General features: G+C 42.3%; 1 protein-coding gene across 6 annotated transcripts in view; it reads left to right on the top strand.

The window, feature by feature from the left end:
• The window catches only part of TBC1D4 (TBC1 domain family member 4), a 95,379-nt gene extending 72,608 nt beyond the window's left edge, over positions 1-22,771 (top strand). For all 6 annotated transcript variants that reach the window (XM_083501070.1, XM_083501072.1, XM_083501071.1 and 3 more), the window contains 9 exons: positions 4,352-4,512; positions 7,180-7,389; positions 10,458-10,616; positions 11,158-11,316; positions 12,654-12,898; positions 14,091-14,250; positions 15,243-15,412; positions 18,082-18,258; positions 20,299-22,771. In XM_083501070.1, coding sequence (XP_083357196.1) covers positions 4,352-4,512; positions 7,180-7,389; positions 10,458-10,616; positions 11,158-11,316; positions 12,654-12,898; positions 14,091-14,250; positions 15,243-15,412; positions 18,082-18,258; positions 20,299-20,511 — 1,654 coding nt within the window. In that variant the 3' untranslated portion in view covers positions 20,512-22,771. The remainder of the gene's footprint in view (positions 1-4,351; positions 4,513-7,179; positions 7,390-10,457; positions 10,617-11,157; positions 11,317-12,653; positions 12,899-14,090; positions 14,251-15,242; positions 15,413-18,081; positions 18,259-20,298) is intronic.
• The last annotated feature ends 3,245 nt before the right edge of the window (positions 22,772-26,016 follow it).

The raw sequence follows: 26,016 nt of genomic DNA, 5'->3' as shown, positions 1-26,016 counted from the left end.
CAAAGTGAGTTACTGAACTTTGGTTTTCTTTGCAGTTTTGATTTGGTTACTTTTATCCTGCTTTGTCTCTAAGAAGGTGCAATAAAACCTAGATGGGTTTAGTATGGGTTAATGGAAGTCCTTTTATTTGTTTGTGAGAGCAATCTCTAAAGTAAAAGGACTAGATCGGAGCTTCAATGTAGGATGTTTTTTAATCAAAATGTAGGGAAACAGTAAACATATTTCACTTTCAGAAGGCAGTCTTACTTGCATTTGTTTCACTCTACACTTTACAAGCAAAAGTTGGTAGTACTACTTACCCCCCCCGAAACTGCTCTTGCTAAGCTCTAGGGGATTTTGCCATTTCTTGCTGAAACCATTTTTTAAAAAACCTAGCGAAGACTTGCACTTGCTACCTGCTTGGAAAACTAGGTTACTTGGGATCAGAAAAATTAAATGTCCACAGGAAGACATATTGCACAGCATTCATTGATCTGAGCTCAGTTTTTGCACAACTGAAGTAGGGAGCATCTATGGCTATCTTGTTTAGAAATTAGCATTTTAGTGATGAGTGTGGGGGCCACAAAAGAGGTCAAAATAGTTCTTTCTTGGTGCATTATTTATATTAAACCTATCTCACGCCCACTTGCTATGTATGTAAAATATTTCAGATTGTCAAATAAGGGCATTCTACATACTTTTGATTCGTCACAATAAGGCAGTGCATTTTGAGAGAGTTTAGAGGGTTTTCTCTGAAAGCCCATGTTTGTCTCCTTTTTATGGTTTCTTTCTCTTTTGTAGTTCAGTCTTTGTAATTCTGTGTTTGACTATATTCACTCTTCATTAGTCTGGAATACATCAGTCTGATTTTTAACTCTATCACAGCAGCCAAACTCTTTTAATTATATCTGCATTGCTTTTATGTACTGATCTTGTACTGTTAGCTTTAAATATTAAGTAGAATATTAATGTAATGTTACATTAGTGGAGGTTAAAAAAATACTTGCATATTCTGTTTAGCTTAGAAATGAGGCACATTAAAGATCCTTTTTGAGGTGCTGGCAGAAAATAGTCTTTGATTCTTGGCTAGTGCTTAGATAAGAGAGCAAAGGTCTCTAGACATCTGATGGGACTTGCTTTTATTCAGTTTCATTCTTTGTCATGGTGTTTCACTGCTTTGTATGCTGTACAAAATCATCTCCTGAAGCTCTTTCTTGTCTGCGAATTTCAGGTTCTAGAATATTTCAGTCATGATTCTTTAAAGCACACACAAAGGCCCAGGAATTAAGAATTTAACACTTGGCGGCTGTTCTGGTCAACTTCACGATGAAGAAAAAATGCTTTCTAACCCATTCACTGGACTTATAATGTATCTATTTACCCCCCCTTTTTTTTTTGCTTCAGTTGCTAGGTCTGTATGTCATAATAATAATAATAAGAATTATTATTATTATTATTATTATTCATTATTTATACCCCACCCATCTGGCTGGGTTTCCCCAGCCACTCTGGGTGGCTTCCAACAGAATATTAAAATACAATAGTCTATTAAACATTAAATGCTTCCCTGTTTCAGATGTCTTCTAAAAGTCTGTTAGTTGTTTCTCTCTTTGAGTCCAATATTCAAGTGTTGGTGATTCCTTTTCATTAAAAAAAATCCTCAGTGTGGCTAAGCAGAATGACAGCAAAATTCAACAAAATAAAAACCATTCATATCAGCAGTTAAAATACGTTGAAAACTCCACAGATGAAATGCCAGGGAGATGAACAGCTTGGCAGGTCAAATTCCAGTAGGAAACAGAAGGTCTTAGTGCAATAATTTGAAGGTCTTCAATGAAAGCCTCCTTCTGCAGTGAGTTCCAAAGCCAGGACTTGGCCCCAGAGAAAGCCCTGTCTCATGTTCCAACCAATTGGAACTTGGATGTTGGCAGCACGCAGAAAGAAAACCTTAATGAGCAGGCAGGTTTGTAGGAGAGGAGATGATCCTTAAGATATCCTGGACCAAAGCCCATATAGGCAGTGCTTTCCCCCCTAGAACAATAGATGCCAATACTCACCATGAAGTTATTACATTAAGTGCTACACTTTTTAACAACAGCAAATAGGGGTGCCAGTACTGCCTTTGAGTACGCCCTGAAAAAATACCCCACACTGCATATAAGGCTTTAGAAAAGGTAGTGAACAGTCTAAATTAGGCTCAGAAACAAACTGGAAGCCTGTGAAATTGATGCACTTAGGAAATTGCAAATTCTTTTAAATTTATTATTGTTTTTAATGTGTCCAGCCCAGTTATCTTGACTTCCTTTTACCTGAAGGTAGAATCTGGCATTGTCCCATATTCAAAGCAGAAGTTCTGAACTATGAGCCATAAACAGTAATATGTATAAGCACATATTGATGCAATAGAGTGCTGGACGTGAATATATTTTTTTTCAGTGGGTAACAAATTTACCCTAAAATTGTCATCTTGAATAGCCAAAGGATAATAACCAAACGTCTAGAAGGGTGTGGGGCTTAATTTCCACCAGACAATAGGCAACATGATTGTTCAAAGGTTGCTTGAATAAATAGGATCTTTTCTTTGTTTTAGATTTTAAGCACTTTGGGATATTGGCATATCCTTGGCATATGTCCTGTAAGGCAAACAAACAAACAAACAAATAAATTTTATTTATACCCCACCCTCCCTGGCCAGAGCTGGGCTCAGGGCAGCTAACACCAGTAAAATTACAGTAAAAACATAATAGGGGGGGAAACCAATTTAAAATAGAGGTCAATTTAAAGTGCAGCCTCATTTTAAAGTAGCTGATAAATCAAGACCATAATGGGAGGGAAACATAAGGGTCAGACCGAGTCCAAACCAAAGGCGAGGCGGAACAGCTCTGTCTTGCAGGCCCTGCGGAAAGATGTCAAGTCACGCAGGGCCCTAGTCTCTTGTGACAGAGCATTCCACCACATCGGGGCCATTCCTGAAAAGGCCCTGGCCCTAGTTGAAACCAATCTAACCTCCTTGAGGCTTGGGACCTCGAAAGTGTTGTTATTTATGGACCTTAAGGTCCTCTGCTGGGCATACGAGGAGAGGCGGTCCCGTAGGTACGTGGGTTCTAGGCCACATAGGGCTTTAAAGGTCAAACCCAGCACCTTAAACCTGACCCTGTACTCCACGGGGAGCCAGTGCAGTTGGTAAAGCACTGGATAAATGTGATCCCGTGGCAAGGACTCCGTAAGGAGCCTCACTGTGGCATTCTGCACCCGCTGGAGTTTCTGGGTCAGCTTCAAGGGCAGCCCTGTGTAGAGCGAGTTACAATAATCAAGCCTGGAGGTGACCGTCGCATGGATCACTGTGGCCAGAGCAGGGCGAGAAAGGTAAGGGACCAACTGCTTAATACGGCGGAGATGGGAAAATGCCACCTTTGCTGTGGCTGCAACCTGCGCCTCCATGTGCATTGATGCTATAAAAATTATTTTTAAAGTTTCTCTTCAAAGGAGTTGGACAAGGAAACCATTCTTGATCACGCACCCTTGTTGTGCATTTCCCTTTTTGTCCATTTTGTGGTGGTACAAATTTGGGTGCAAAAAAAATAGAAAGAAGTTATGGCAGGGACTTCTCCACTTCTGAGAGATAACAGTGTCGTCTTTACCACGCATTATCTCATCTACGAAAACTTTTGACATCACAGCTGCAAACAGAACAAACTGATTCTTCAGAAGAAGTAAAATTTTGACACTTCATTTGCTTTCATGCACATACAAGCCTTGTGGAATGTTGGTGCAATTTGAAAAAGAGAGACCTAATATGCTTGTTTGGACCTTCACGTCAAGTTCCTTGTGTTGTTTAGCCTTATCTATCCAGTAAGCCTAAGGCAATTGTTAATCTTCAGGTAACCTAGAAGTTGAGATCAATAGCATTTTTATCTTAGATTACAGATTTATGGACATGAGGGAAAAACACACACACAGAGTCTATTCCCAATTTTGATAATGAGGGTTCTCTTAAATACAGTTTTCCTTCTTCTAATAAATATGCAACGTGCAACATAGTTTGCTGCAAATATTCTAAATATTCGTAGATTCCAAAATTGTATGGGACTTACAAAAAACTTGTTGGAGATTTGTGGATAAACTTCCAGGTTTCTGGTTGTAGAAACAGGACAGTGTAGGACAAAAATACGGTGAGAACTTGGCCCCAGATGAGGCCGGTGTCCTTAATGAAAAGATCTGGGAAGCCTCGCTATATGGCGATTACATTGAAATGATGTAATCCTTTGTGTGTTCAAGGCTGTTCCGCTGGCTTTGCATGGCCATGCCTAGGCTTCTGTCAGTCTTCCTTGATGCTGACTTCGGCTGTTGTCTTTTCCTCCTGATCCTGCAGTGATGGGGAAAGAAGAAAAAGGACCTCCTCTGTGTGCAGCAATGACTCTCTAAATGCTGGGGGAATTACTCTTACCCCCCGCCGGATTTCCTGGCGGCAGAGAATCTTCCTAAGGGTGGCATCGCCCATGAAGAAATCACCCTCAGCAATGCAACTTCAAGGTCAGTTTTCATTTTGAGGCGGCGGTTTATGTCACGACAATTCGATTTCATTTCTCTGTTTAAGAATGGCAGTTTCCAGTCTGCTCTTAAAAGAAGTGGGCAAGTTCTGCAAGACCCAAGTTTGAATACTTGATATGCTTGTTAGGTGCATGTTTTGTTTTAAGGTTCCAAATGGATTTTTTTTTTCCAGGTAGTTGGCCTTTTTGTGGCAGTAAGCTATCGAAGTCTGAGTCAAGTCTATGATTGACTATCCCTGTATCTTTCAACATGTTGTTCTAAGAGTAACCACTTCAGTTGTCTCCAGAAACACATGGCCACATCTCCTCCTATCTGCTTCCGAATCATGTTTCCTTCTGACCTCCCTGGTAACATTTGGTTAACAACTATATTATGCAACGTATCTTTGTCGCCAGCACTGCCTTGACCTCAAGTTACAACTAAGGAAGTCGTATGGGGTGGTGCAAGAGAAGATGTCTGGTGGCAACAGGCTAATGAACATAAGAAGAGTCCTGCAGGATCTGATCCAATGTTCATCTAGTCCTGGGTTTCCCAAACTTGGGTCTCCAGCTATTGTTGGACTACAGTTCCCATCACCCTGACCACTGGCCTTGCTAGCTAGGGATGATGGGAGTTGTAGTCCAAAAATAGCTGGAGGGAACTCCTGATCTAGCCCAATATCCTCCTTATGCACAGGTGCATCTGGAAAGGTGCATCTGAAGTAAATTCATTATGTCAGGCATGGCCAACTTGGCCCTCCAAATGTTTTGGGACTACAGTTCCCAACATCCCTGACCACTGGTCCTATTAGCTAGGGATGATGGGAGTTGTAGTCCCAAAATATCTGGAGGGCCAAGTTTGGCCATGCCTGCATTATGTCATTGCTTCTCAGCTACTGGCAATTAGAGTTAATATTGTAACATGTAGCCCTGTCCTTCCATGAATTTGCCAGTCCTTGTTTAAGACCATCGAGGCAAGTGATCATATCCCTTCCTTTTGCCTCTTCTGAATCTCCTGCCAGCCAGTTAAACCAGATGAAAGGAAGGGACAAACGGGAGGGTCAAAAACGTCTCTCTCCTCTTTCTTGTCAACCACCTTTCATCATTTGTGCCTGTATCATACTGCCTTTCAGATGCTATGAATCAGATGTGATGCAGATGGTGTGGACCATCTTTCTTTGGTTTTAAAAGACTATGTTAGAGATACTTTCTGTCCTGTTTAATACAAATTCCTAGCATAGGAAAAGGCAGGTGTTGGGTGAGTGCCAGATCACCAGATCTGTCTCAGGTAATGAAGGCCAACTGGACAAAGCTAGATCAACTCTTGGTTAAGATTGGCAAAGTTTCACCCCTAGAGGAAACTTTCTGCTAATTGCAAGTTTGCTGCAGTACTGCTTTCAATGCCTAAGTTGGGTAATAACCAGTTATCATATTGACAGGCTCTGCTGCTAGGAGAGTGCTCTAGTAACAGTTCTAGATGCTAAATCAAAAGGAACACTAATTACACCTGGCAATTAGCAGTTAGGAAGTATTTATTGAAGGGAGGCCATAGGCCAGAAAGAAAGAAAGGGTTCAAGCATTTAAACTTTTGTCTTTCCCTAAAGCCAGTCTGCAGCTCATAAGGGAATATATAGCCTTGGCACTTTACTCTTGAGAACAAAACTTGCAGAATTATGTATGTCTGCTTACACTTTCTGACTTGATTGTTATATTCAGCAGAACCACAGAAGATGAATGTTCATTAGCACTTGATTTCCAAAATTATACGCAATAGGTGACACTTACTGTTAGAATGGCTTGTCTGTCTGTCTAGCAGGGCAAACTGTGGATGCAAAGAATCTTAAAACAAATTTGCTGACTGGTGTGTGAAGAAGCAATATTGGATGAGCTAATAAACCCAGAGTTAGGCTGTATCAGGGTGACATTATAAAAGTTCCATCTTGCTTTCTTATGAGGGTATAGTTGGGCTTGTAGCAACATGTCCTTAGGTCCATGGACTTCACTTAGGATAAAGGTAAAGGGACCCCTGACCATTAGGTCCAGTCATGACCGACTCTAGGGTTGCGGTGGTCATCTCGCTTTATTGGCCGAGGGAGCCGGCGTACAGCTTCCGAGTCATGTGGCCAGCATGACTAAGCCGCTTCTGGCAAACCAGAGCAGCGCACGAAAACACCGTTTACCTTCCCGCCGGAGCGGTACCTATTTATCTACTTGCACTTTGACATGCTTTGGAACGGCTAGGTTGGCAGGACCTGGGACCAAGCAATGGGAGCTCACCCCGTCGTGGGGATTCGAACTGCCGACCTTCTGATTGACAAGTCCTAGGCTCTGTGGTTTAAGCCACAGCGCCACCCACGTCCCTTCAGTTAGGGTAGTATATATGTTATTGAGTGCTGGAGCACAGACTAAAAATACTGCGTACTACTGTTATTATTTATAGAGTGTCATCAATGTGCATGGCACTAAAGCAGAATAAGCAAAAAAACCAAAAGCCAGTAACCCAGGTCTCTCTCCCAAAAGGAGAGACAAGGGAGATGGGTGAATGTGAGCATATGCAGTAATATAATAAATAAAACCCTAATGATGAATGTTGATGCATATTTCTGCCACCATACTAGAACTCTCCAATAGTATTGAATAAATCCATGTCTAATGCAGCGATATTTTGCAGATGGAGGTGATGTAAATGAATTGTTGCCGCTGTCTCCTCTTGCACGATCTTTTGACGAAGACCCCCTTGTTTCCTTATTGCAAAACGATGATGTTCAAGATAAGACTGGGGAGAAAAAGAACTCTGAAGAGCTGCAGAGCCTGTGGAGAAAAGCCATCCATCAGCAAATACTGCTGCTTCGAATGGAAAAGGAAAACCAGAAATTGGAAGGTTAGTGAAGGTTAAGATAAAGAACGGTTGCTCTGCCTTCCAGGCTTGGACGTCCCAGGAATCAGTTAACGAATTCCCTGCAGAACTTGAAGCAGAAGTAGCTAATGAAATGGTGTTGTGCGACTGCCTTTTTCATGGGCTTACATTTCGTCCTTCAGTATAAAGGTTTTTGGTATGCGTCACAAAATTAAGAAAAAACTTTAAGTAAATGACAAGCCCATCCTGGATGGCTTTTGGGTCTGGCTGGACCTGCGATCCCTGTTGCATTTCAGCTCCTTAAAACTATGTTTATTTTCCTTAATCTGTAAGATGATAGGCAGTTCCTACTTCCAGTTTTGCCGCCAGCTTCACAGCCCTTGCTGCCGTTCTGTCCTTCTTGCCACTTTTGCTCTCCAATCGACACAAGATAATATCACCAAGGCAGCTGCCTGCAAACAAACAGAAAACCAACAAACGTCCATAAAAATGGCGAAAGTAGTTTCTTTCCCAAATTGCTTTTAACTTAAACAATAGCAAACACAGTAAATAAATACTTCGCTTGTAATATATATCAGTGGTTCAGTGCTCATTTCTTCTCTTTCCAAAATAGATTTTATGACTTTGTTCTGGTAATCCGACGTTTCGTCGCTAAAGAGCTTAGTCATTGAACTTTGTAGCAAAGTATGTAAATGATTTAAAGCAGGGGCATATCTGTCCCCATCTGCATGTTTCCATTGGGAGGAGCCTAGAAAGAGGACGATGTCTTTCAGTTTGTTAAACTGGGGGTAGTGTCTTGTGTTGACTATAGTAGTCATTGTATCATCACCCTGTTCTTTGTTTTGTTGTTATACTTACTCCCTCCAGCCAGACTCTCTGCTCCTTTCTGTTCTCTTGCCACCACAGTAGCTTTCAGCTGTGTTCCTCAGGAGTTGGCTGAGGAGATTAGTATTGCCTGGCTGCCTTTAGGGAAACTTGACTACCTGTTTTTGCTCTTTGCCATCAGTGCACCGGCAAAAAGAGCAATTTGGTGCATAAGTTAGGGCACACTGTCAGTTCATACAGGGCTTTGCAATGTCCCATCATTCCACGTGAGTCCTAACATCCTCTGTTCCATGAAAGTGTTCTGTGGCACACAAAAACAGACGTGGAAAGGTTTTCTCAAGGGTGGGAGGCTTTAAAACTAATGCCCTTTGAACATTGCCTCTGGAATGTCACTGTCTTAGCGTGCACAAAATATCCGAGCCAGTTTATAAATTCAGCAGAATCTAGTGGTGAAGCTGAAAATAAAATCTTTTGCAACTTCTCGTATGTGCAGAATTAGCGTGAGGGTGATCAGTGCTGGGCCCATCCCTAACATCCTGGGGATTTTTTCTTTGTGGAGAAAGTTGGGGGTTTGTATGTGTTGTATTTTCTCTCCCTCCGTCTCTCTCTTTCTCACGCACTCACTCACTCACTCACATATCTTCAGCTCTAATGAGGTGGCTGAGGGATAAGCAGGCCCTTAAATGGGACACTCAACTTTTCAAACAATACCACAGATTTTGGATTTTGTTTGTTTGTTTATTTATTTTTAGCTTATTTGAAATGTCAAGGAAATGCATATGGGCACTTGCATCATACACCATTTGGCAGAGATGCTTGTGAAGAAAATGTAGACAGAAGTGCCTTGTAATCCCCTTTTCATAGTTTTGTGGGTTTAAAAAGGCGTAAAGCAAACACCTCTTTCTCTTCCTTCCATAATAACGTTGAATTATGAAGTGGTGAAAATGAGAAAACAAACAGTGGCAGTGGGAATTAGAAGAGGAGGTTAAGGGGTGATATGATAGCCATGTTCAAATATATAAAAGGAAGTCACATAGAGGAGGGAGAAAGGTTGTTTTCTGCTGCTCCAGAGAAGCGGACACGGAGCAATGGATCCAAACTACAAGAAAGAAGATTCCACCTAAACATTAGGAAGAACTTCCTGACAGTAAGAGCTGTTCGACAGTGGAATTTGCTGCCAAGGAGTGTGGTGGAGTCTCCTTCTTTGGAGGTCTTTAAGCAGAGGTTGGACAACCATATGTCAGGAGTGCTCTGATGGTGTTTCCTGCTTGGCAGGGGGTTGGACTCGATGGCCCTTGTGGTCTCTTCCAACTCTATGATTCTATGCTTGAGTGGAAGTTTCTAATCAGTGCGTTTCAGCTGGTTGATTTGCATCAGCTTCAAATTCTTTGCTATATCACATAGCATTTAACATTGCATCGTTCGGTGGCTGAGACAACGTATAAACCTGCCTCCCTTCTTCCTCACCTTCCCTTGCACAGAGAGCTAAGTTGATAAACCAAGTTGCAGCAGAGTCCACGCCTGCCTTTGTGCAATTTATTCCTGCCCATATCCCCTCTTTGCTTATTCATCATCAGATGAAATTTGTTGACAAAATACTAATAAAAATATTTCCTATTCTTCTTAATGCTGTCGAGGAAGCTTGAATTATATTTTCTTTTATAGAAGGTAAGATGCACATAATGAAAATCTTTTCTTCCCCTCCTTATATGTAAACCACTATTTGAAGCACAGCAGATAGTAAAATAGCACTAAATCTTTCGCAGTTTGAGTGATGGAATTGTAGCTTTACGTCTTGCATGTGCTGCTTCCATCTATTCAACCGCCATGTTCTTTGCGACTCCACCAAATCTAATGATTAGCTTTAGGACAGGATAATCACATTGTGAACCATACAGCGGAATTCAGATCATCTACAGAAGGAGCTTGTGTCCCAGGCTGGCTCAGGGGAGACAGCTGAGTGCATGTTCTCACCTTCCCACAGGTTTTAAGAAAGTCTTCTATTTATTCTTGAGTCTTACCGAACTTTCTACAGTTTTAGTTTAAGAGCTGGTTGTACAAGGCTGTAAGTGTGCAGAGCTTTTGCACAGTAAGAGAACACTACTATGTGTAACTGGCCCCAAACATGCCTTCCTAAACCTCGGCCTGTAGGATGGTTGACGTGACATAACCTGATATGTGGCCTACATGCCAGACATACATGGCATTAAATGCTGGTCTGTGGTCCATCATCTGAAATGGTCTGTGCCTTGTGTTCTCTCTTGCAGCAAGCAGAGATGAGCTCCAGTCCAGAAAGGTTAAGCTGGACTATGAGGAAGTTGGTACTTGTCAGAAAGACGCTATCAATATCTGGGATAAGAAGCTGTTGAATTGCAGAGCCAAAATCAGATGCGACATGGAAGATATCCATGCAACTCTGAAAGATGGTAATTTTGAGTGCATTTTTTTTTTTTTTGAGACCTTGCATTTTTCATCTGTTTGAACACCACCATAGGCAGGGAATGAGCCTGATGCAAAGCAATGACATTTTTCTGGTGATTTCCCCTCGCTTTTGTTGCCTTGCATTCCCAGTTGAAAACTGGGAAATTATAGTCCCTTTGAGTTTTGGGAAAGGAGTGGCTGACAAATAAAGATTTCTAGGCTATAACTAGAGAAAGGGAGTGCTCCGCTTGATTTCGGGTGGAAAAGTAAACTATTTCCCCAAAGCTCAGAAAATAGGTCTGAAAATTCTGAGTCTCCTGGAGAATGTCACTGGGCCAGCAAAAGGATCCCATTTTTTTGCCCCATTATGAGGCTGCAATAAATGAGATGTTGAAAGTGTTCATGTGGAACAGAGTGTGTAGAAGTTCAAAATAATGACCCCAATGGTTATAAATTAGAAATGGGTAATCTTTATATTTGAAGGGAACTCTGTTGAATCACCCCACAATCCCCTGAATAATTTTGTTTTATATCTTCTGTGTTCAGGTGTTCCCAAAAGTCGCCGGGGAGAAATATGGCAATTTCTTGCTGTGCAGCATCGCGTAAGGCACCGGCTACCAAATAAACAGCAACCCCCTGATATCTCTTACAAAGAACTCCTGAAACAGTTGACGGCTCAGCAACATGCAATCCTTGTAGACCTAGGTAACTTTTCCCCCCATAGTCAGGACTTTAGGTCATGAACAGGTTGGAGGTGGGGGTATGTGCGGGGCAGGGAAGGGGACTTGTTCCAAGTTAATCTGGTTCTGCAGATTGTATAAATTGTACAAGTGAAGTACCAGGGTAACACCTCTTATTTTGCATAAATTCATTTTTGTTTTGCTAGCCACTGGGTAAAGAACTACGTGAGCACTGAAGACTAACTCTTTCTCTCTTGAAGTCTTATTCAGCCAGCTGCTCTGGTTTCTGGAACGTTAGGTGGCGCTATCTGTAAACACGCAGCTGCATATTTTAGCCACGAGGCTTAGAGATCTGACGTTCAACAAAGAAAAGAGTTTTTTTGGGAACCTGAATTTTGTGCCTAGTGTTCAGTTCTGTCCTTCTGCTGTGCCACCCAAATCTTGCAGCTTGCTTACAGTTATTATTTTATGGCTGCCAGTTGTTATGCCTGGAAACAGCCCCCAGTAATAAGCACCCCGTTTTTCATTTGCTTAGAATGGTTCATTTTCACACTTCTCAAGGCCGCGACCCAGGAGTAGCACAGTGTAAGGAACCAAGAGAGAGGGGGAGACTTCCTAGTCCTGTCGAGAGACAAAAGAGAAGTTTAACATTCTGTTGCTATTAGATAATGGGGTGGTAGTCAATGAAGATTTACTCAGAGTAGACCCATTGAAAATAACAAACATGACTAAGTTAGGTCCATTGATTTCAATGGGTTTGCTCGGAGTAAAACATAGTTCTACCCAGAAACTGAGGTCCAGTGCCGAGGGCCTTCTGGCAGCTCCCTCACTGTGAGAAGCCAAGTTACAGGGAACTAGGCAGAGGTAGTGGCACCCGCCCTGTGGAACCTCCTCCCACCAGATGTCAAAGAGAAGAACAACTACCAGACTTTTAGAAGACATCTGAAGGCAGCCCTCTTTAGGGAAGCTTTTAATGTTTGATGCATTACTGTGTTTTGATATTTTGTTGGGGGCTGCCCAGAGTGGCTGGGGAGGCCCAGCCAGATGGGCAGGGTATAAATAATAAATTATTATTATTATTATTATTATTATTATTATTATTATTATTATTATTATTACCCATGGTTAGGAAGTGTATATAACAAGGGTTATATCTGTGTATGTGTGGGTAAGCAATCACTTTGGAAGCTAGTCAGTTCAACACATGGCTAGCTTCCCAAATGATCGCATACGCTGATAATAGAACTTCTGATGATTTTTATTCTGACTGAGTGTCCTGTGAGTTCTTAATTCCAGATGACATCTCTCTCTCTCTCTCTCTCTCTCTCTCTCTCTCTCTCTCTCTCTTTCTTTTTGCACCAGGGAGAACCTTCCCAACACATCCTTACTTCTCTGCTCAGTTAGGAGCAGGGCAGCTCTCCCTCTTCAATCTCCTGAAAGCTTATTCCTTGCTGGACAAGGAGGTGGGCTACTGCCAAGGTATCAGCTTTGTAGCTGGGGTGCTGCTCCTCCACATGAGCGAAGAACAAGCCTTCGAAATGCTCAAATTCCTCATGTACGACCTCGGCTTCCGGAAGCAGTACAGGCCAGACATGATGTCGCTACAGGTAAGGCAGAAATAGGCTTCCACTTGGGAGAAAGAAAGGAGTTGGAGGCAGCATTGCAGAAGGCCAAATGTGGCCTGCCGCCTGGTTCCCTTTGTTTCTGATCTCTCATCGTACTCAGAACAACCTCTCTTACCACTGTTTCCTGTATTGTCCCTTAAAAATTCCCATTGGCTTGTTGGGCAGTTACCTTCCCTGTGTTTTTCTCAACCATCTCAGCAGTTTACACTATTCACCGCGTACTCTGTTGCCAAATATTCTGCTGCTCCATAACTTTATTAGGTACCTTCAGTGGAAGCGATGAATCAGAGGAACACGGTGTTAGAAGCTAGTTCGCTTTCATCACCAGGTTTCACCCTCGCTCAACTTGTTGCAGCGGCAAAGTGATGTGGCAAACTATTCCCTCACTCAGAAATAGCGTCTTTCTTTAAGTGTAACCCTCTGTTGGCAATGTAATAAGACGTGGCAGCTGATCAATATCTCCCTGCTTTTCATTTCTCGATTTTGAGGGAGAGCTGTGCAGATCTCTCCCTCCTCTGTGCTGTTCTGGTTTGGAATTCCTAAGACAAATTCCAGAGTGCTAGTTCACAGGAGAGTACTTTAACTGTTTCAGCATAGTTTATCAGTTTGAGTAAGGGACAAACGACACATTATTTGGGAGATCTGTGATCATTTTCTAGCTTAGAAAAGCCAACCTGAAATACAACCTTGGGTGCTGCGAATCTGAAAAGCTGCCTGCATTAGTGACTGTGACCACATCTTATGGCAGTGAATTCTAGCTATGCACATATATACATGTGGTCACACCTTCTGGACAGACTAAGCATCACGTGAACAGCAGCCACAGGGAGAAGGAACCCAGACAGCCTCAGGGTTTCCCCTTGGGGAAACTGTGATAGCAGGTACGAATTGCACAAGAAGTCAGAGAAATTCTTAATCTGAGCCAGTGTGGTGTAGTGGTTAAGAGCAGTAGACTCCTAATCTGGTGAACCAGGTTCGCTTCCCCGCTCCTCCACATGCAGCTGCTGGGTGAGCTTGGGCTAGTCCCACTTCTCTGAAGTCTCTCAGCCCCACTCACCTCACAGAGTGTTTGTTGTGGGGGAGGAAGGGAAAAGGAGATGGTTAGCCGCTTTGAGACTCCTTCGGGTACTGATAAAGCGGAATATCAAATCCAAACTCTTCTTCTTCTTCACAGATCCAGATGTACCAGCTGTCGAGGCTACTGCATGATTACCACAGAGACCTCTACAACCACCTTGAAGAGAACGAGATCAGCCCCAGCCTTTATGCTGCCCCCTGGTTTCTGACTTTATTTGCTTCGCAGTTTCCATTGGGATTTGTAGCCAGAGTGTTCGGTAAGAAGCTTTTCCGTGTATTGGCTGGGCAGATCAATAATAGGCCCCTTCAAATTGGTGGTTTTGTGAGGGGGGTCCTATTCTGCAACCTGCCTTTGACGTAGTCATAGTGCCTTTAGTGACAGATTTATACCAGACCAGCCACATTTAATTCTGCTTTACGCTGGCTAACATGCATTGGCTTATTTGACATCAGCTTCTCATGTGTAAGAACGGTTCCCTAATTCGTGTGTGTATGTAACAAAACATCCTTTTGAGTAGATTTGGCACTCCTTCTGCACTAGAACAATTGTTTAAGACTTCTTTTTTTCCTGAAACTGATTCTTCTGCAGGAATTTTTAAAAAGTGTATTGCAGGATCATCATCATCATCATCATCATCAATTTTATTTATATCCCGCCCTCCCCAGCCGAAGCCGGGCTCAGGGCAGCTAACAACAATAAAATAGTACAAAATTCTAAAATCATTCATTATAAAATTAGTTCAAATCAAATTGATGGCAACCATTGGGCTAGAGATTCTGTGAAGATTGCCAAAGGAGGGAGTCAGGCTGTGCCCTGACCAAAGGCCTGGTGGAACAGCTCTGTCTTGCAGGCCCTGCAGAAAGATGTCAAGTCCCGCAGGGCCCTAGTCTCTTGTGACAGAGCGTTCCACCAGATCGGGGCCACAGCCGAAAAAGCCCTGGCTCTAGTTGAGGCCAGCCTAACCTACATTTCATTAGCTCTTGGGCCATGGTGACGGTTCGCTATGCTAACCAAGCCATGTGTTGTGCTTGGATTTTACTTGAGAAGACACGACACGCTTTCTTAACTTGGCATATTAAAGCATGTATGATGTATATTTTAATTATAAAACATGTTTTTAACAGATAAGTGTAACAACACAAAACAAATGACTTTTTTATCCCCTTGAATCTTCAATGTAAATATGTATATAAAACAACGTTTTCAATGGGAAACACAATCTAACCTACGTTTTGTTCTCTGCCCTAGACATTATATTTCTTCAGGGAACAGAAGTCATATTTAAAGTAGCACTAAGTTTGCTAAGCAGCCAAGAGGAACACATCATGATGTGCGAGGCTTTTGAAAGCATCGTCGAGTTTCTGAAAAACACTCTACCAGACATGACAAAGCTCCAAATGGAAAAGATTATGACGCAGGTATTAATGGTCTGTTCCACCCCCACACCAACAGTATAATGCATTGATAAGGCATCACTTGGCCATTCAGTTATACGATAGTGCCTAAAGAGCTGAGCTGTGAACCAAAAGCCCCTGACCTGAACCTCGCTTCTCCCATAAATTCAGGAAGCACTCTGTAAAGTTCACTGTTGTTCTAATGAGAAATATTAGGTTGTAATCCCGACGCTGTGAGTCATATTGCTCATACCCTGTCTCTTTCAGTTTCCACCTCAAGCCAGCAGACTGGGTGCTTGCTGTGAACAATTTCATGCACAAGCTGTTAGTGCCTTTGACACCATCCTGGGAGTGCAAAGCTCTGGCGTGAAGCCATCTTTAAGGAGTCGGCTGGTTAGCTTATATCTGGGTGAATGGAGGAGATTGAAAACTCAGTTCTGTGAAGGGCTACCTGAAAAGAGCACTCTCTGTGGGTCAGTGTTATACAGTGGTACCTCGGGTTAAGAACTTAATTCGTTCTGGAGGTCCGTTCTTAACCTGAAACTGTCCTTAACCTGAGGTATCACTTTAGGTAATGGGGCCTCCCACTGCCGCCACCACGCGATTTCTGTTCTCACCCTGAAGCAAAGTTCTCAACCTGAGGTACTATTTCTGGGTTAGCGGAGTCTGTAACCTGAAGCATTTGTAACCCGAGGTACCACTGTAACTTTATCTTGCAGTTTCAAGATACAGTGGTGCGCTGCAAGACGAATGCCTCGCAAGACGGAAAACCCGCTAGACGAAAGGGTTTTCCGTTTTGGAGGTGCTTCGCAAAACGAATTTCCTATGGGCTTGCTTCGCAAGACGAAAATGTCTTGCGAGTTCCTGCGGGGTTTTTTTCCTCCCCCCCTTTTTCCCAAGCCGCTAAGCTGCTTAACAGCTGATCCGTTAAGCCGCTTATCAGCTGATCCGCTAAGCCGCTTAACAGCTGATCCGCTAAGCCACTTATCAGCTGATCCGCTAAGCCGCTAAACCGCTTATCAGCTGATCTGCTAAGCCGCTAATAGCGCTAAGCCGCTAATAGGGTTGCTTCGCAAGACGAAAAAACCGCAAGACGAAGAGACTCGCGGAACGGATTCTTTTCGTCTTGCGAGGCACCACTGTATTGCCATATTCGAAGGTATTTTTGAAATTAATTTTAAAAAAACATTTTAACTGAACAGAATAAAAGAAAAGGTATACTATGTCATTATAGAAGTGAGCAATTCCAATTCCATATATGCCTATCTAATGTAGAGGCATTATTATCATCATCCGAATACATACATGTATATTTTTAGCTTGCTGTATTTTGTACAAATGTTTTACAAATGTCAAAGGTTAACAGCAAAATACATTTTAAACAAACAAATGCACACTTGCAGCATCCTCCAAATGTCATCGGAATATATTTCAAATGTGTGTGCGTTTTAAAAAATGTACATGTGCAATTACAAATGTGTGTGTGGTTGGTTGGTTGGTTGTTTTTTTAACTGTAAAGGTAAAGGGACCCCTGACCATTAGGTCCAGTCGCAGACGACTCTGGGGTTGCGGCGCTCATCTCGCTCTATAGGCCAAGGGAGCTGGCGTTTGTCCGCAGACAGCTTCTGGGTCATGTGGCCAGCATGACTAAGCTGCTTCTGGCAAACCAGAGCAGCGCACGGAAACACCGTTTACCTTCCCGCCGCAGCAGTACCTATTTATCTACTTGCACTTTGATGTGCTTTTGAACTTCTAAGTTGGCAGGAGCTGGGACTGAGCAATGGGAGCTCACCCCGTCGCGGGGATTCGAACCGCCAACCTTCTGATCGGCAAGCCCTAAGCTCACTGGTTTAAACCACAGCACCACCCTAGTCCCTGTACTTAGCTGCTAATCCTTGAAGCTTCTTTGAGTTAGCTGGGGAATTTTCTTGACTTTTTGCTAACATGCTATCTTACTGACATTACTCTCCGCCTCTGGTAAGATTCATCTATTTATTGACCTGTCTAGAAAGTGTGTTAATGTAGCCACATCAACCCAAGTTGCACAGGTTCCACTTGGGTCCACACACTTCAGTTTGGAACATGCATGCTGCTGATTGCTCAAGATTGCATCTTTCAGGCTCATTATCTAGAAGCAGCTTCTAGTCTTGAGAGTCATCCCTTCTGGGGGAGAAGTGCAAATGCCACCTTGTCTGATGTAACAAGTTGGATAAGGCATCCTCGTACTTGTTCAGATGGTCCTATTCGCCTGAATTAAACACGGTGGGACCTCTCAAAGGAAACTGGTTTTTGTTTTTTTTACACACATTACAAATTACACTCATATACAAAGAATTTACAATCTCATACTACAAAAAGAAAATTAAAGAAAAAACAATTAAGAAAAAAAGAAAAGACAATACAGGAAAAAGAAAGAAGAAAAAGCAGATTTATGTGCATAAAAAAACTTAATCTTCCTAATTAATAAACACTTAGATAAAAAAGACTTCTGACAAAACGAGTCTTCCAATCATCCTCATTGTACTGTTTATACTGTCTTTTTCACACAGTTTTATATTCTTTAATATTGTTCCCATCTACTCCACAAACGGTATTTGTTGTGTTTACAAGGATCACTCAAGTTCTGCTAATATGGTGTGGTTGGTACCATATGATCTTATATAATACTTAAATATTTTCTCTTCTGTTGGTAGGTCTTTGAGATGGATATTTCCAAACAGCTGCACGCCTATGAGGTGGAGTACCACGTTCTGCAAGACGAACTGCAAGAGAACTCAAATCTGTGCGATGATGGGGAGGCTCCTGAGAAACTCGAGAGGGCAAACAATCAGCTGAAGAGGCAGAATATGGAGCTCCTGGAGAAACTGCAGGTAAACTACCAAGGGCCAAGCCCCATGTTGTGACTTTATCCTGCATTGCAGAACCGGTGTGGCACATGGGGTTGGCCTAGGAAGCCTAATAGATCCATTCAGGCTCTCTGATTCTCTAAATCAGGGGTCCCCACACTAAGGCCCACGGGCTGGATAAGGCCCGAGGCACTCGTTTATCTGGCCCATGGCAACCCCCGCTGCCACCCCCCGCTCTAACCGGTGCTGCGCTGTGCGGCTGTCCACTTCCGGGTCGAAGGAGCACTGGAAATAGCTTGTGCGCATGCGCAAGCGTTATTTGCACATGCACAAGTGTTATTTGCTGATGCGCAAGTGTTATTTCCGGTGCACATCCGGGTCAGAGGAGGCCTGTGCACATGCGCACAAGCTATTTCCGGTGCTCCTCCGACCCGTAAGTGCGCCGGAAATAGCGTGTGCGCACGCGTATGGGCACGTGCTCCCCTGCCCTCCGTGCAATCGGCTCTGGAGACACCGGCCCGAGGCGTGGTATGTTTGCTGACCCCTGCTCTAAATGTTTAGCAGAAGACCCAGGTCTGGACTAAACTAAGGTTAAGGGGTGATATGATAGCCATGTTCAAATATATAAAAGGATGTCACATAGAGGAGGGAGAAAGGTTGTTTTCTGCTGCTCCAGAGAAGCGGACACGGAGCAATGGATCCAAACGACAAGAAAGTAGATTCCACCTAAACATTAGGAAGAACTTCCTGACAGTAAGAGCTGATTGACAGTGGAATTTGCTGCCAGGGAGTGTGGTGGAGTCTCCTTCTTTGGAGGTCTTTAAGCAGAGGCTTGACAACCATATGTCAGGAGTGCTCTGATGGTGTTTCCTGCTTGGCAGGGGGTTGGACTCGATGGCCCTTGTGGTCTCTTCCAACTCTATGATTCTATGATTCTAAAGGAGAAACCTCGGGAGCCGGTACTTGACGCCCTCCTGTATTTCCATATCCCAGCCTCTTTTCCTCAGAGGAAAACTCCCAGTCCTTTGTTCTGTGGCTCCGGAAGAGGATTATGGAAGAAGAGTGAGCCACTCCCACCAACAGTTCTCCTCTTCAAATTCCATCCTCTCCCCTGTTTTTTTTACACATTTGCCAAACATCTGATGCTGAAAGATTTGTTTGGTCTTCAGGTTCATTGAGGTAGGATAGGAAAACACACCAGGTTGTATCCATCTAAGCCAGAGCAGAAGGGCCATAGCCCAGTGGGAGAGCATTTGCTTTGCGTGCAGAAGGTCCCAGGTTCAAATCCTGACATCCCCAGGGAGGGCTGAGAGGAACTTCTTTCTGCCTGAAACCCTGGAGAACTGCTTCCAGTCGGTGTAGACAATATGGAGCTGGGTAGACACTGTGGTAGTAGGGACACGGGTGGCGCTGTGGGTTAAACCACAGAGCCTAGGACTTGCCAATCGGAAGGTTGGTGGTTCGAATCCCCGTGACGAAGTGAACTCCCGTTGTTTGGTCCCTGCTCCTGCCAACCTAGCAGTTCGAAAGCACGTCAAAGTGCAAGTAGATAAATAGGTACCGCTCCGGCGGGAAGGTAAACGGCGTTTCCGTGCGCTGCTCTGGTTCACCAGAAGCGGCTTAGTCATGCTGGCCACATGACCCGGAAGCTGTACGCCGGCTCCCTCGGCCAATAAAGCGAGATGAGCGCCGCAACCCCAGAGTCGGCCACGACTGGACCTAACGGTCAGGGGTCCCTTTACCTTTAAGACACTGTGGTACCCCAGCACACAGATTTGGAATGGCTGTTGCCAAAGTGCAGTAGACTATGACTAGAAGTTAAGATCCACAATAAAATAGCTTTGTGCAAGTAGTTCTTTTCAGTGAACTGGAAATTAGATGTGCCTGTATTGCAAGAAGTTCAGCGAGCAAACAGGAAATGCTTTATCCCCAATGCACCTGAAGGGAACAGTGAGCAATTTGTATAACGTATTTGCAAGCATTTTATGCAGGGTAGGTGCTATGTGTTTCTGCTCTCAACGACACTCGTTGTTTTAAAAAATCCTTTTCCTGCTTTCCGATTAGGCAGCCCATGCTAAAATCCAGAGTGTGGAATCGAACCTGGAAGACGTCTTGGAAAGGGAGAGCAAGCTGAAGAGCTTAATTCAGTCTCTGGAAGAAGAGAAGGCGCTCTATAGAAAGACTATTGAGAAAATCTGCAAATACTTGCCGGAAGAGGTGCTGCCGGACTGTGAACAGCTGCTAAAGGAAGCAAACTGTAACCCAAGCAAAATTTAGAAATAAGCCATAAGTGAAGCGTTGCAGGCAACACGGTTTTGAACAATAAAGAAAAGGGAAAACGACAAACGTAGAAGGTATCTGCATAATCACACACGGGTACTGGGATTCTTCTAGCAGCGGAGCGGCCTTTTAAAATCTTGATATGCAAATCCCAGGTTAAATGTTTTTAATAATGGGTGTACATAAATAGCAATGCAAAAAAAAGGAAAGAAAAAGAAGATTGGATCTAAAGAAGACAATTAGATGTATATTTAGGATTGGTGTAAAGGGAAAGAGATGAAAGTCCACCCTTTTGGACCGCTGGTAACTTAAATGTCAACTTCAATATGTTCTCTGGATCTAGTGAAAGGAACATGTTGTTGTCTTTATATACATTGCTCAATACTTGAAAAGAAAACAAGAATGTAATTGTTCCCCTCCAAAGAACAGCATGTTTTCCATTTTAGTTGGGGATTTCTTTTGTGTTTCGTGTAAGGTTTTTTTCTGTGTGTGTGTGTCTGGCCATTTTTGTGGAGGACATCCCTGTAAGCTCTTACGTGCCTGCAGTTCATTCTGCTGACTTTCACATACGTCCAAGAAGAACCCTGTCATTCTGCGGCTCAGCTGTTGAGGAGAGTTCAACGGTGCCATGTTTCTCCTGCATGTAGAGAAGTGGCCATGCCTTATTCTCCCCAAGGAAGGCAGGAAAAGCCAAGATTGGAAGCCGTTCCTCTTCCCCCCGTTCACTGTGGTGTGAAATTAAGAGCCGAAACAGGCTCTTGGAAATCTCGCATGATGTATCTCGCTGGGGATACACCATGATGAATAGCCGGTTGGCTGTGAAATGTGTGAACGCTCCCTGAAATAAACTACTCCCTTCATATACAGAACTAGCACGTGTTTCCAAGGTAGCTTTTCCCTCTGACGCGCTAGCTCTGTAGGTGTAGGAATTATTTTATGGTTGGGAAAGAATGAAAGTTTTTGTTTCTCATAATGCACACCAACAGATACGTTACATGGAGTTTCTGCCTGTCTTCTGGCACATAAGATAACCTTCGATTTGAGTGCTGCTTCATGCAGTTTAATATGTGATGAATACATGGTTTCAACGAGCCATAGAAACCTTGTAAGAGTCCCCAACCTCTCTCTGTGCCAAGGGCCAATGACCCGTCCAGATTTTTCCCTTTATTGGGATATGGGCACTGACAAACCTTCAGGATTCTCTATGTAGACTATTATGATGCCTCAAAAATGCCCTTGCCTCAGAGAAGCATATAGACATGTTTACTCTGCAGGGAAGTCGCCGTCCAAATCTAATGGTTAGTACATTTCAGCTTAAGATATCTGTTCTGTAACGTACCTTTTCTCGTTTTGTTTAGAAGCAGGATTCAATACCAATAGACACAGTTCAATGCTTTTTCCGGGCTTTTTCCATTCTTTTATCAGTCTCTGCTTTTGCACAGCGCTGAAGATCTGTTGTTTCTGGAAGCCATTTCTGTCTTGTAGACCCGACCCTGAAGTCAATCTTTGATCTGAGGGAGCTATGAAAATAGCAGTTAATCATGCGCAGGAAATTTGCATTTGAGGGAACATGCTTGAATCGAATTATCGTAACATCCAGTGGGGATTTATTTGTTATATTTTTCCAGGTATTGCTTTTTTTAAAAAAATAATAATAATAAGCCAAGTGCCAAATTCAGCCAAGTGTCTTACTCATAGGTGTGAGGTGAGCTGGAGAGAGTGCCAATGTTTCCTTTGTAAAATGCATAATGCAAGCGACAAGCAACAACGAAGTTGGTTTGCTGATTTAAAACGGCAGTATCAGTCTTTTCTTGTTAGTTGATAACAATGGTGTGATCATCACGGGGCACAGTCTAGCAGGTGACATTGTAGGAAATTCCACTGTGGAAGACAGATTTCTAATAGATTGTGCCTAGCATTATTTTCTTGCAGCTGTTGCCTCTTATCCAAATGAATAAACTCACATGGAATCCGGTGAAGTCATACTAATAATTGCATTTTCCCAGGTGGAAGGGGGAAAGTAATTCTCCTTTCTTTCTTTCTTTTTTTTTGCAATTTCACTTGAAGCAATATTGTGCATACAGAACCAGTCCCATTGAACTCTTGAACTGTGTACTGCATTGATCAACTTGTTAAGGCGCACATTGCAATTTTTTTCAGAACTTTTTTTTTTTTTAGAGGCAGAGAAAGTTTCACCCTAAGTTGGACTTATTCACATGTATCATTTGGAGAATTTCCAATAAATGTCATTGCTGCATTTCCTCTGGTTGTTTTCATTCGCGGTACAGATCTTTTGCATGTGAAGAGAGGAATTCCTGTTCCTCTTTTGTATCAGCAGTACTCATACTCGGGTATTACCCAGTTAAATTAATTGGCAGTAAGCTCAGGACTGCCAAAAGAGACCATCTATTCGAGCTGCTTTTTAATGGAAAAGGTTATGGAATTAGCTGCCAAAAGGAAGTGGCTTAGATTTGACACATCCATGGAGGAAATTGGTGGCTAAATTTGTTGGCTAAATGGAGCCTCCATATTGAATGGCAGTAGACCTCTCTGTAGCAGTGGCTATAAACAAGCCAACCTCCCGGGTGGTTTATGAGAATCCTCTGGACACCTGACCGCCTGGCTGCTTTGGGAAATTGAATGCTGAACTAGATGGACCCTTGACCTCAAAATCAAATACGTGCTGGGAATGTAAGGAGAAAGAACGTACTTTTTACCATATGTGGTGGTCTTGTAAGAGTGTACAGTGGGACCTTGGTTCTCAAACTTAATCCATTCTGGAAGTCCGTTCCAAAACCAAGGCGCGCTTTCCCATAGAAAGTTATGCAAAACAGATTAATCTGTTCCAAACTTTTAAAAACTACCCCTAAAACAGCAATTTAACTTGAATTTTGCTTTCTAACAAGGCCATTGATCCATAAAATGAAAGCAATAATCAATGTACTGTACTATAAAATAAAATAAATAAGACAGCATTCTAGATGATAAAAATTAAAATAATTTTTTTTCTTACCTTCACTGATGATAGTCATTGTTTGGATGGGGGGCTTTTATCCATTTCTGCAGTCACACAATCAATCAGTAGCTGAACTGGGTTCCACACAGTCACAAAAACAAATTAACCGAAAAGGTCTCAAAAACAAAAAATAAATAGCAAAAACAAAGGCGCCAAACTTAATCTGTTCCGGAAGTCCGTTTGACTTCCGAAATGTTCAGAAACTAAGAAACTTCTGATTAATGCAGGAGCCCCGGAAACAATAGCTGACAGCCGCATCGGATGTTCGGCTTCTGAAAAACGTTTGAAAACTGGAACATTTAGTTCTGGATTTTCGGTGTTTGGGAACCAAGGCATTTGAGTACCAAGACGTTTGAGAATCAAGGTACCACTGTAAAAGCTTTCTGGGAAATTATAATGAATTGAAGAAAATGTTTAAAATAATTTTTACTAAAAAACAACAACCAGAAGCTTTTCTTTTAGGATAATTGGTACAGAGTTACCAAAATATTTTTTAAAAAGAAACAGTTTTTTTTACCTGCACTGGTAAAAAGCCAGGATGATTTATGCTCTGGAATGGAAAGAAGATTCAGTACTAGCCAACTAGTCGTCGCAGACTATGCCAAAATGGCAAAACTTACAGAAGCAATAAGGAACCAAGAGACTGTTGGACGGGGGGAGCTTTATAAAAGACTAGAGAATTTTTTTGGATTATCTGAAATGTTACTGTACACATATAAATTCATTAGCAGGATTAACTTAAACCAAACAGTTGTATTTAATGTTAAAAGATAACTAGGAAGCAGTTAATAATTGGAGTAGTGAAGGAGATGCAGTTTTATAAATTTAAAAATATAAGAAACCCCAAAAGGAGTGAGGGGAAGTTCAAAATACATATATTAGTTGGAAAATATTGGATTGTATTTATGTCAAACTGTTTCTGAAAAATGGGGGTGGGTGGGTTAAAAAATAGATGGACTGTTGACTTAATCCAGGGGAGATACCTTTATGTTCTTAATGTGAACCAAAAATTACTGCACTGAAATATAAAAACTATGCCTTAGTTAGTAAACTATAATAATACAAAAGATCAAAATCTCAAACAGCAGGAGATGCTGACAGCAGGGTCTCTGGAAGGAGAAATGTACTATGAAGATACACTGGACACCAGCAAAAGTTTCAAAACATTCGTCTGGACTATTGTCTTCTGCATTAAGATAAATTATGAGCTGTTAGGAGTCTCTGGGAGTAAAATGAAGTTTACATTTTCTAACTGAATCTTGTAGAAATAAAAACATGTCAGCTCCTTCAGCCATTAAAAAGAAAGTAAGTCAATACTCAACTTTCCCTAGGTTAGACTAGAGACTGTGTTATGAAAGCTACACTTTAAAAATAAAATACAGTAAAATATTTTAAAAATAAGATAGATAATAATGGTTATTGCTTTGTGCACTCCACAGCATGAAGAAATGATGTCTGGAAAATCAGCATTATTAAGCGCACACATATTCTTTGGAACAAGCTTTCATTGATCTCACTTATGTACATGGTTCCATTGTTTTAGACAGTTGGATGGAATCTTCTACAAATCTAACCTTATCTGTAATTATTACTGCTATTATTTTTATTGCATTTATTCATTGCTCACGACAGGAATGTCTCAAAGCAACATAAAATTATAGGTTTCAGCCTCAAATCTCTGCCAAAATTCTCTTCTTAGGAATCGTTGACATAATTTGTTCAGTCAGGACCTCTTGGGTTTCTCTGATTCACATTTCTGAAAGGATGAACTGGTGTACACCACATAAGAAGACTGGCTGCTTGTGGGGGAAATGATAGCTTAGATGATAACTTGATTGTAAGTACCTGAAAATCTGTCATACTGTGGTCAAGAGATGGAGAGTTTTGCAAAACTGGCTTGAGTGCAAAAAATGAATATCTGCAGATATTTCTCTGAAAATCTGCCTTTGGTATGGAGCTCCTGGCAGACAGAGGGTTAAAACAATTTCTTCTTCGCTCTGTATTGGCCGCTAGATGGCCCTGTACCTTTCATATACCCTAGTGAAATTTCCTAGATATTTCCCTTCTCACTGGAAGTGTTGATACATATTCACCAGCATCGTGATTACTGAACCAATACTGAGTCAATACTAGGGCACTAAAACTTCATTGCTTAACCATGTTATGTTAGTCACAGAAACATTTAGTGTGCCCCCCCCCCCACAAATCTATATGTTTTAACCTTCTATTCTTTGAGGTTCTTAGTATTAAGAAAATGTGGTGCTATATTAACTAACATGTTTTACATACAGTGTTTTTTGTGACCAACGTAACACCACAGCAGTGCAACTTTGACGTGCTTTCGAACTGCTAGGTTGGCAGGAGCAGGGACCGAGCAACGGGAGCTTACCCCGTCGCGGGGATTCGAACTGCTGACCTTCTGATCAGCAAGTCCTAGGCTCTGTGGTTTAACCACAGCACCACCTGCATCCTTGCTTAAGTTAAGC

The sequence above is a fragment of the Podarcis liolepis genome, assembly GCF_965112155.1.
Source record: "Podarcis liolepis genome assembly, chromosome: 4".
Classification (NCBI taxonomy): domain Eukaryota; kingdom Metazoa; phylum Chordata; class Lepidosauria; order Squamata; family Lacertidae; genus Podarcis; species Podarcis liolepis.
This window is presented reverse-complemented; position numbering and strand designations above follow the sequence as displayed.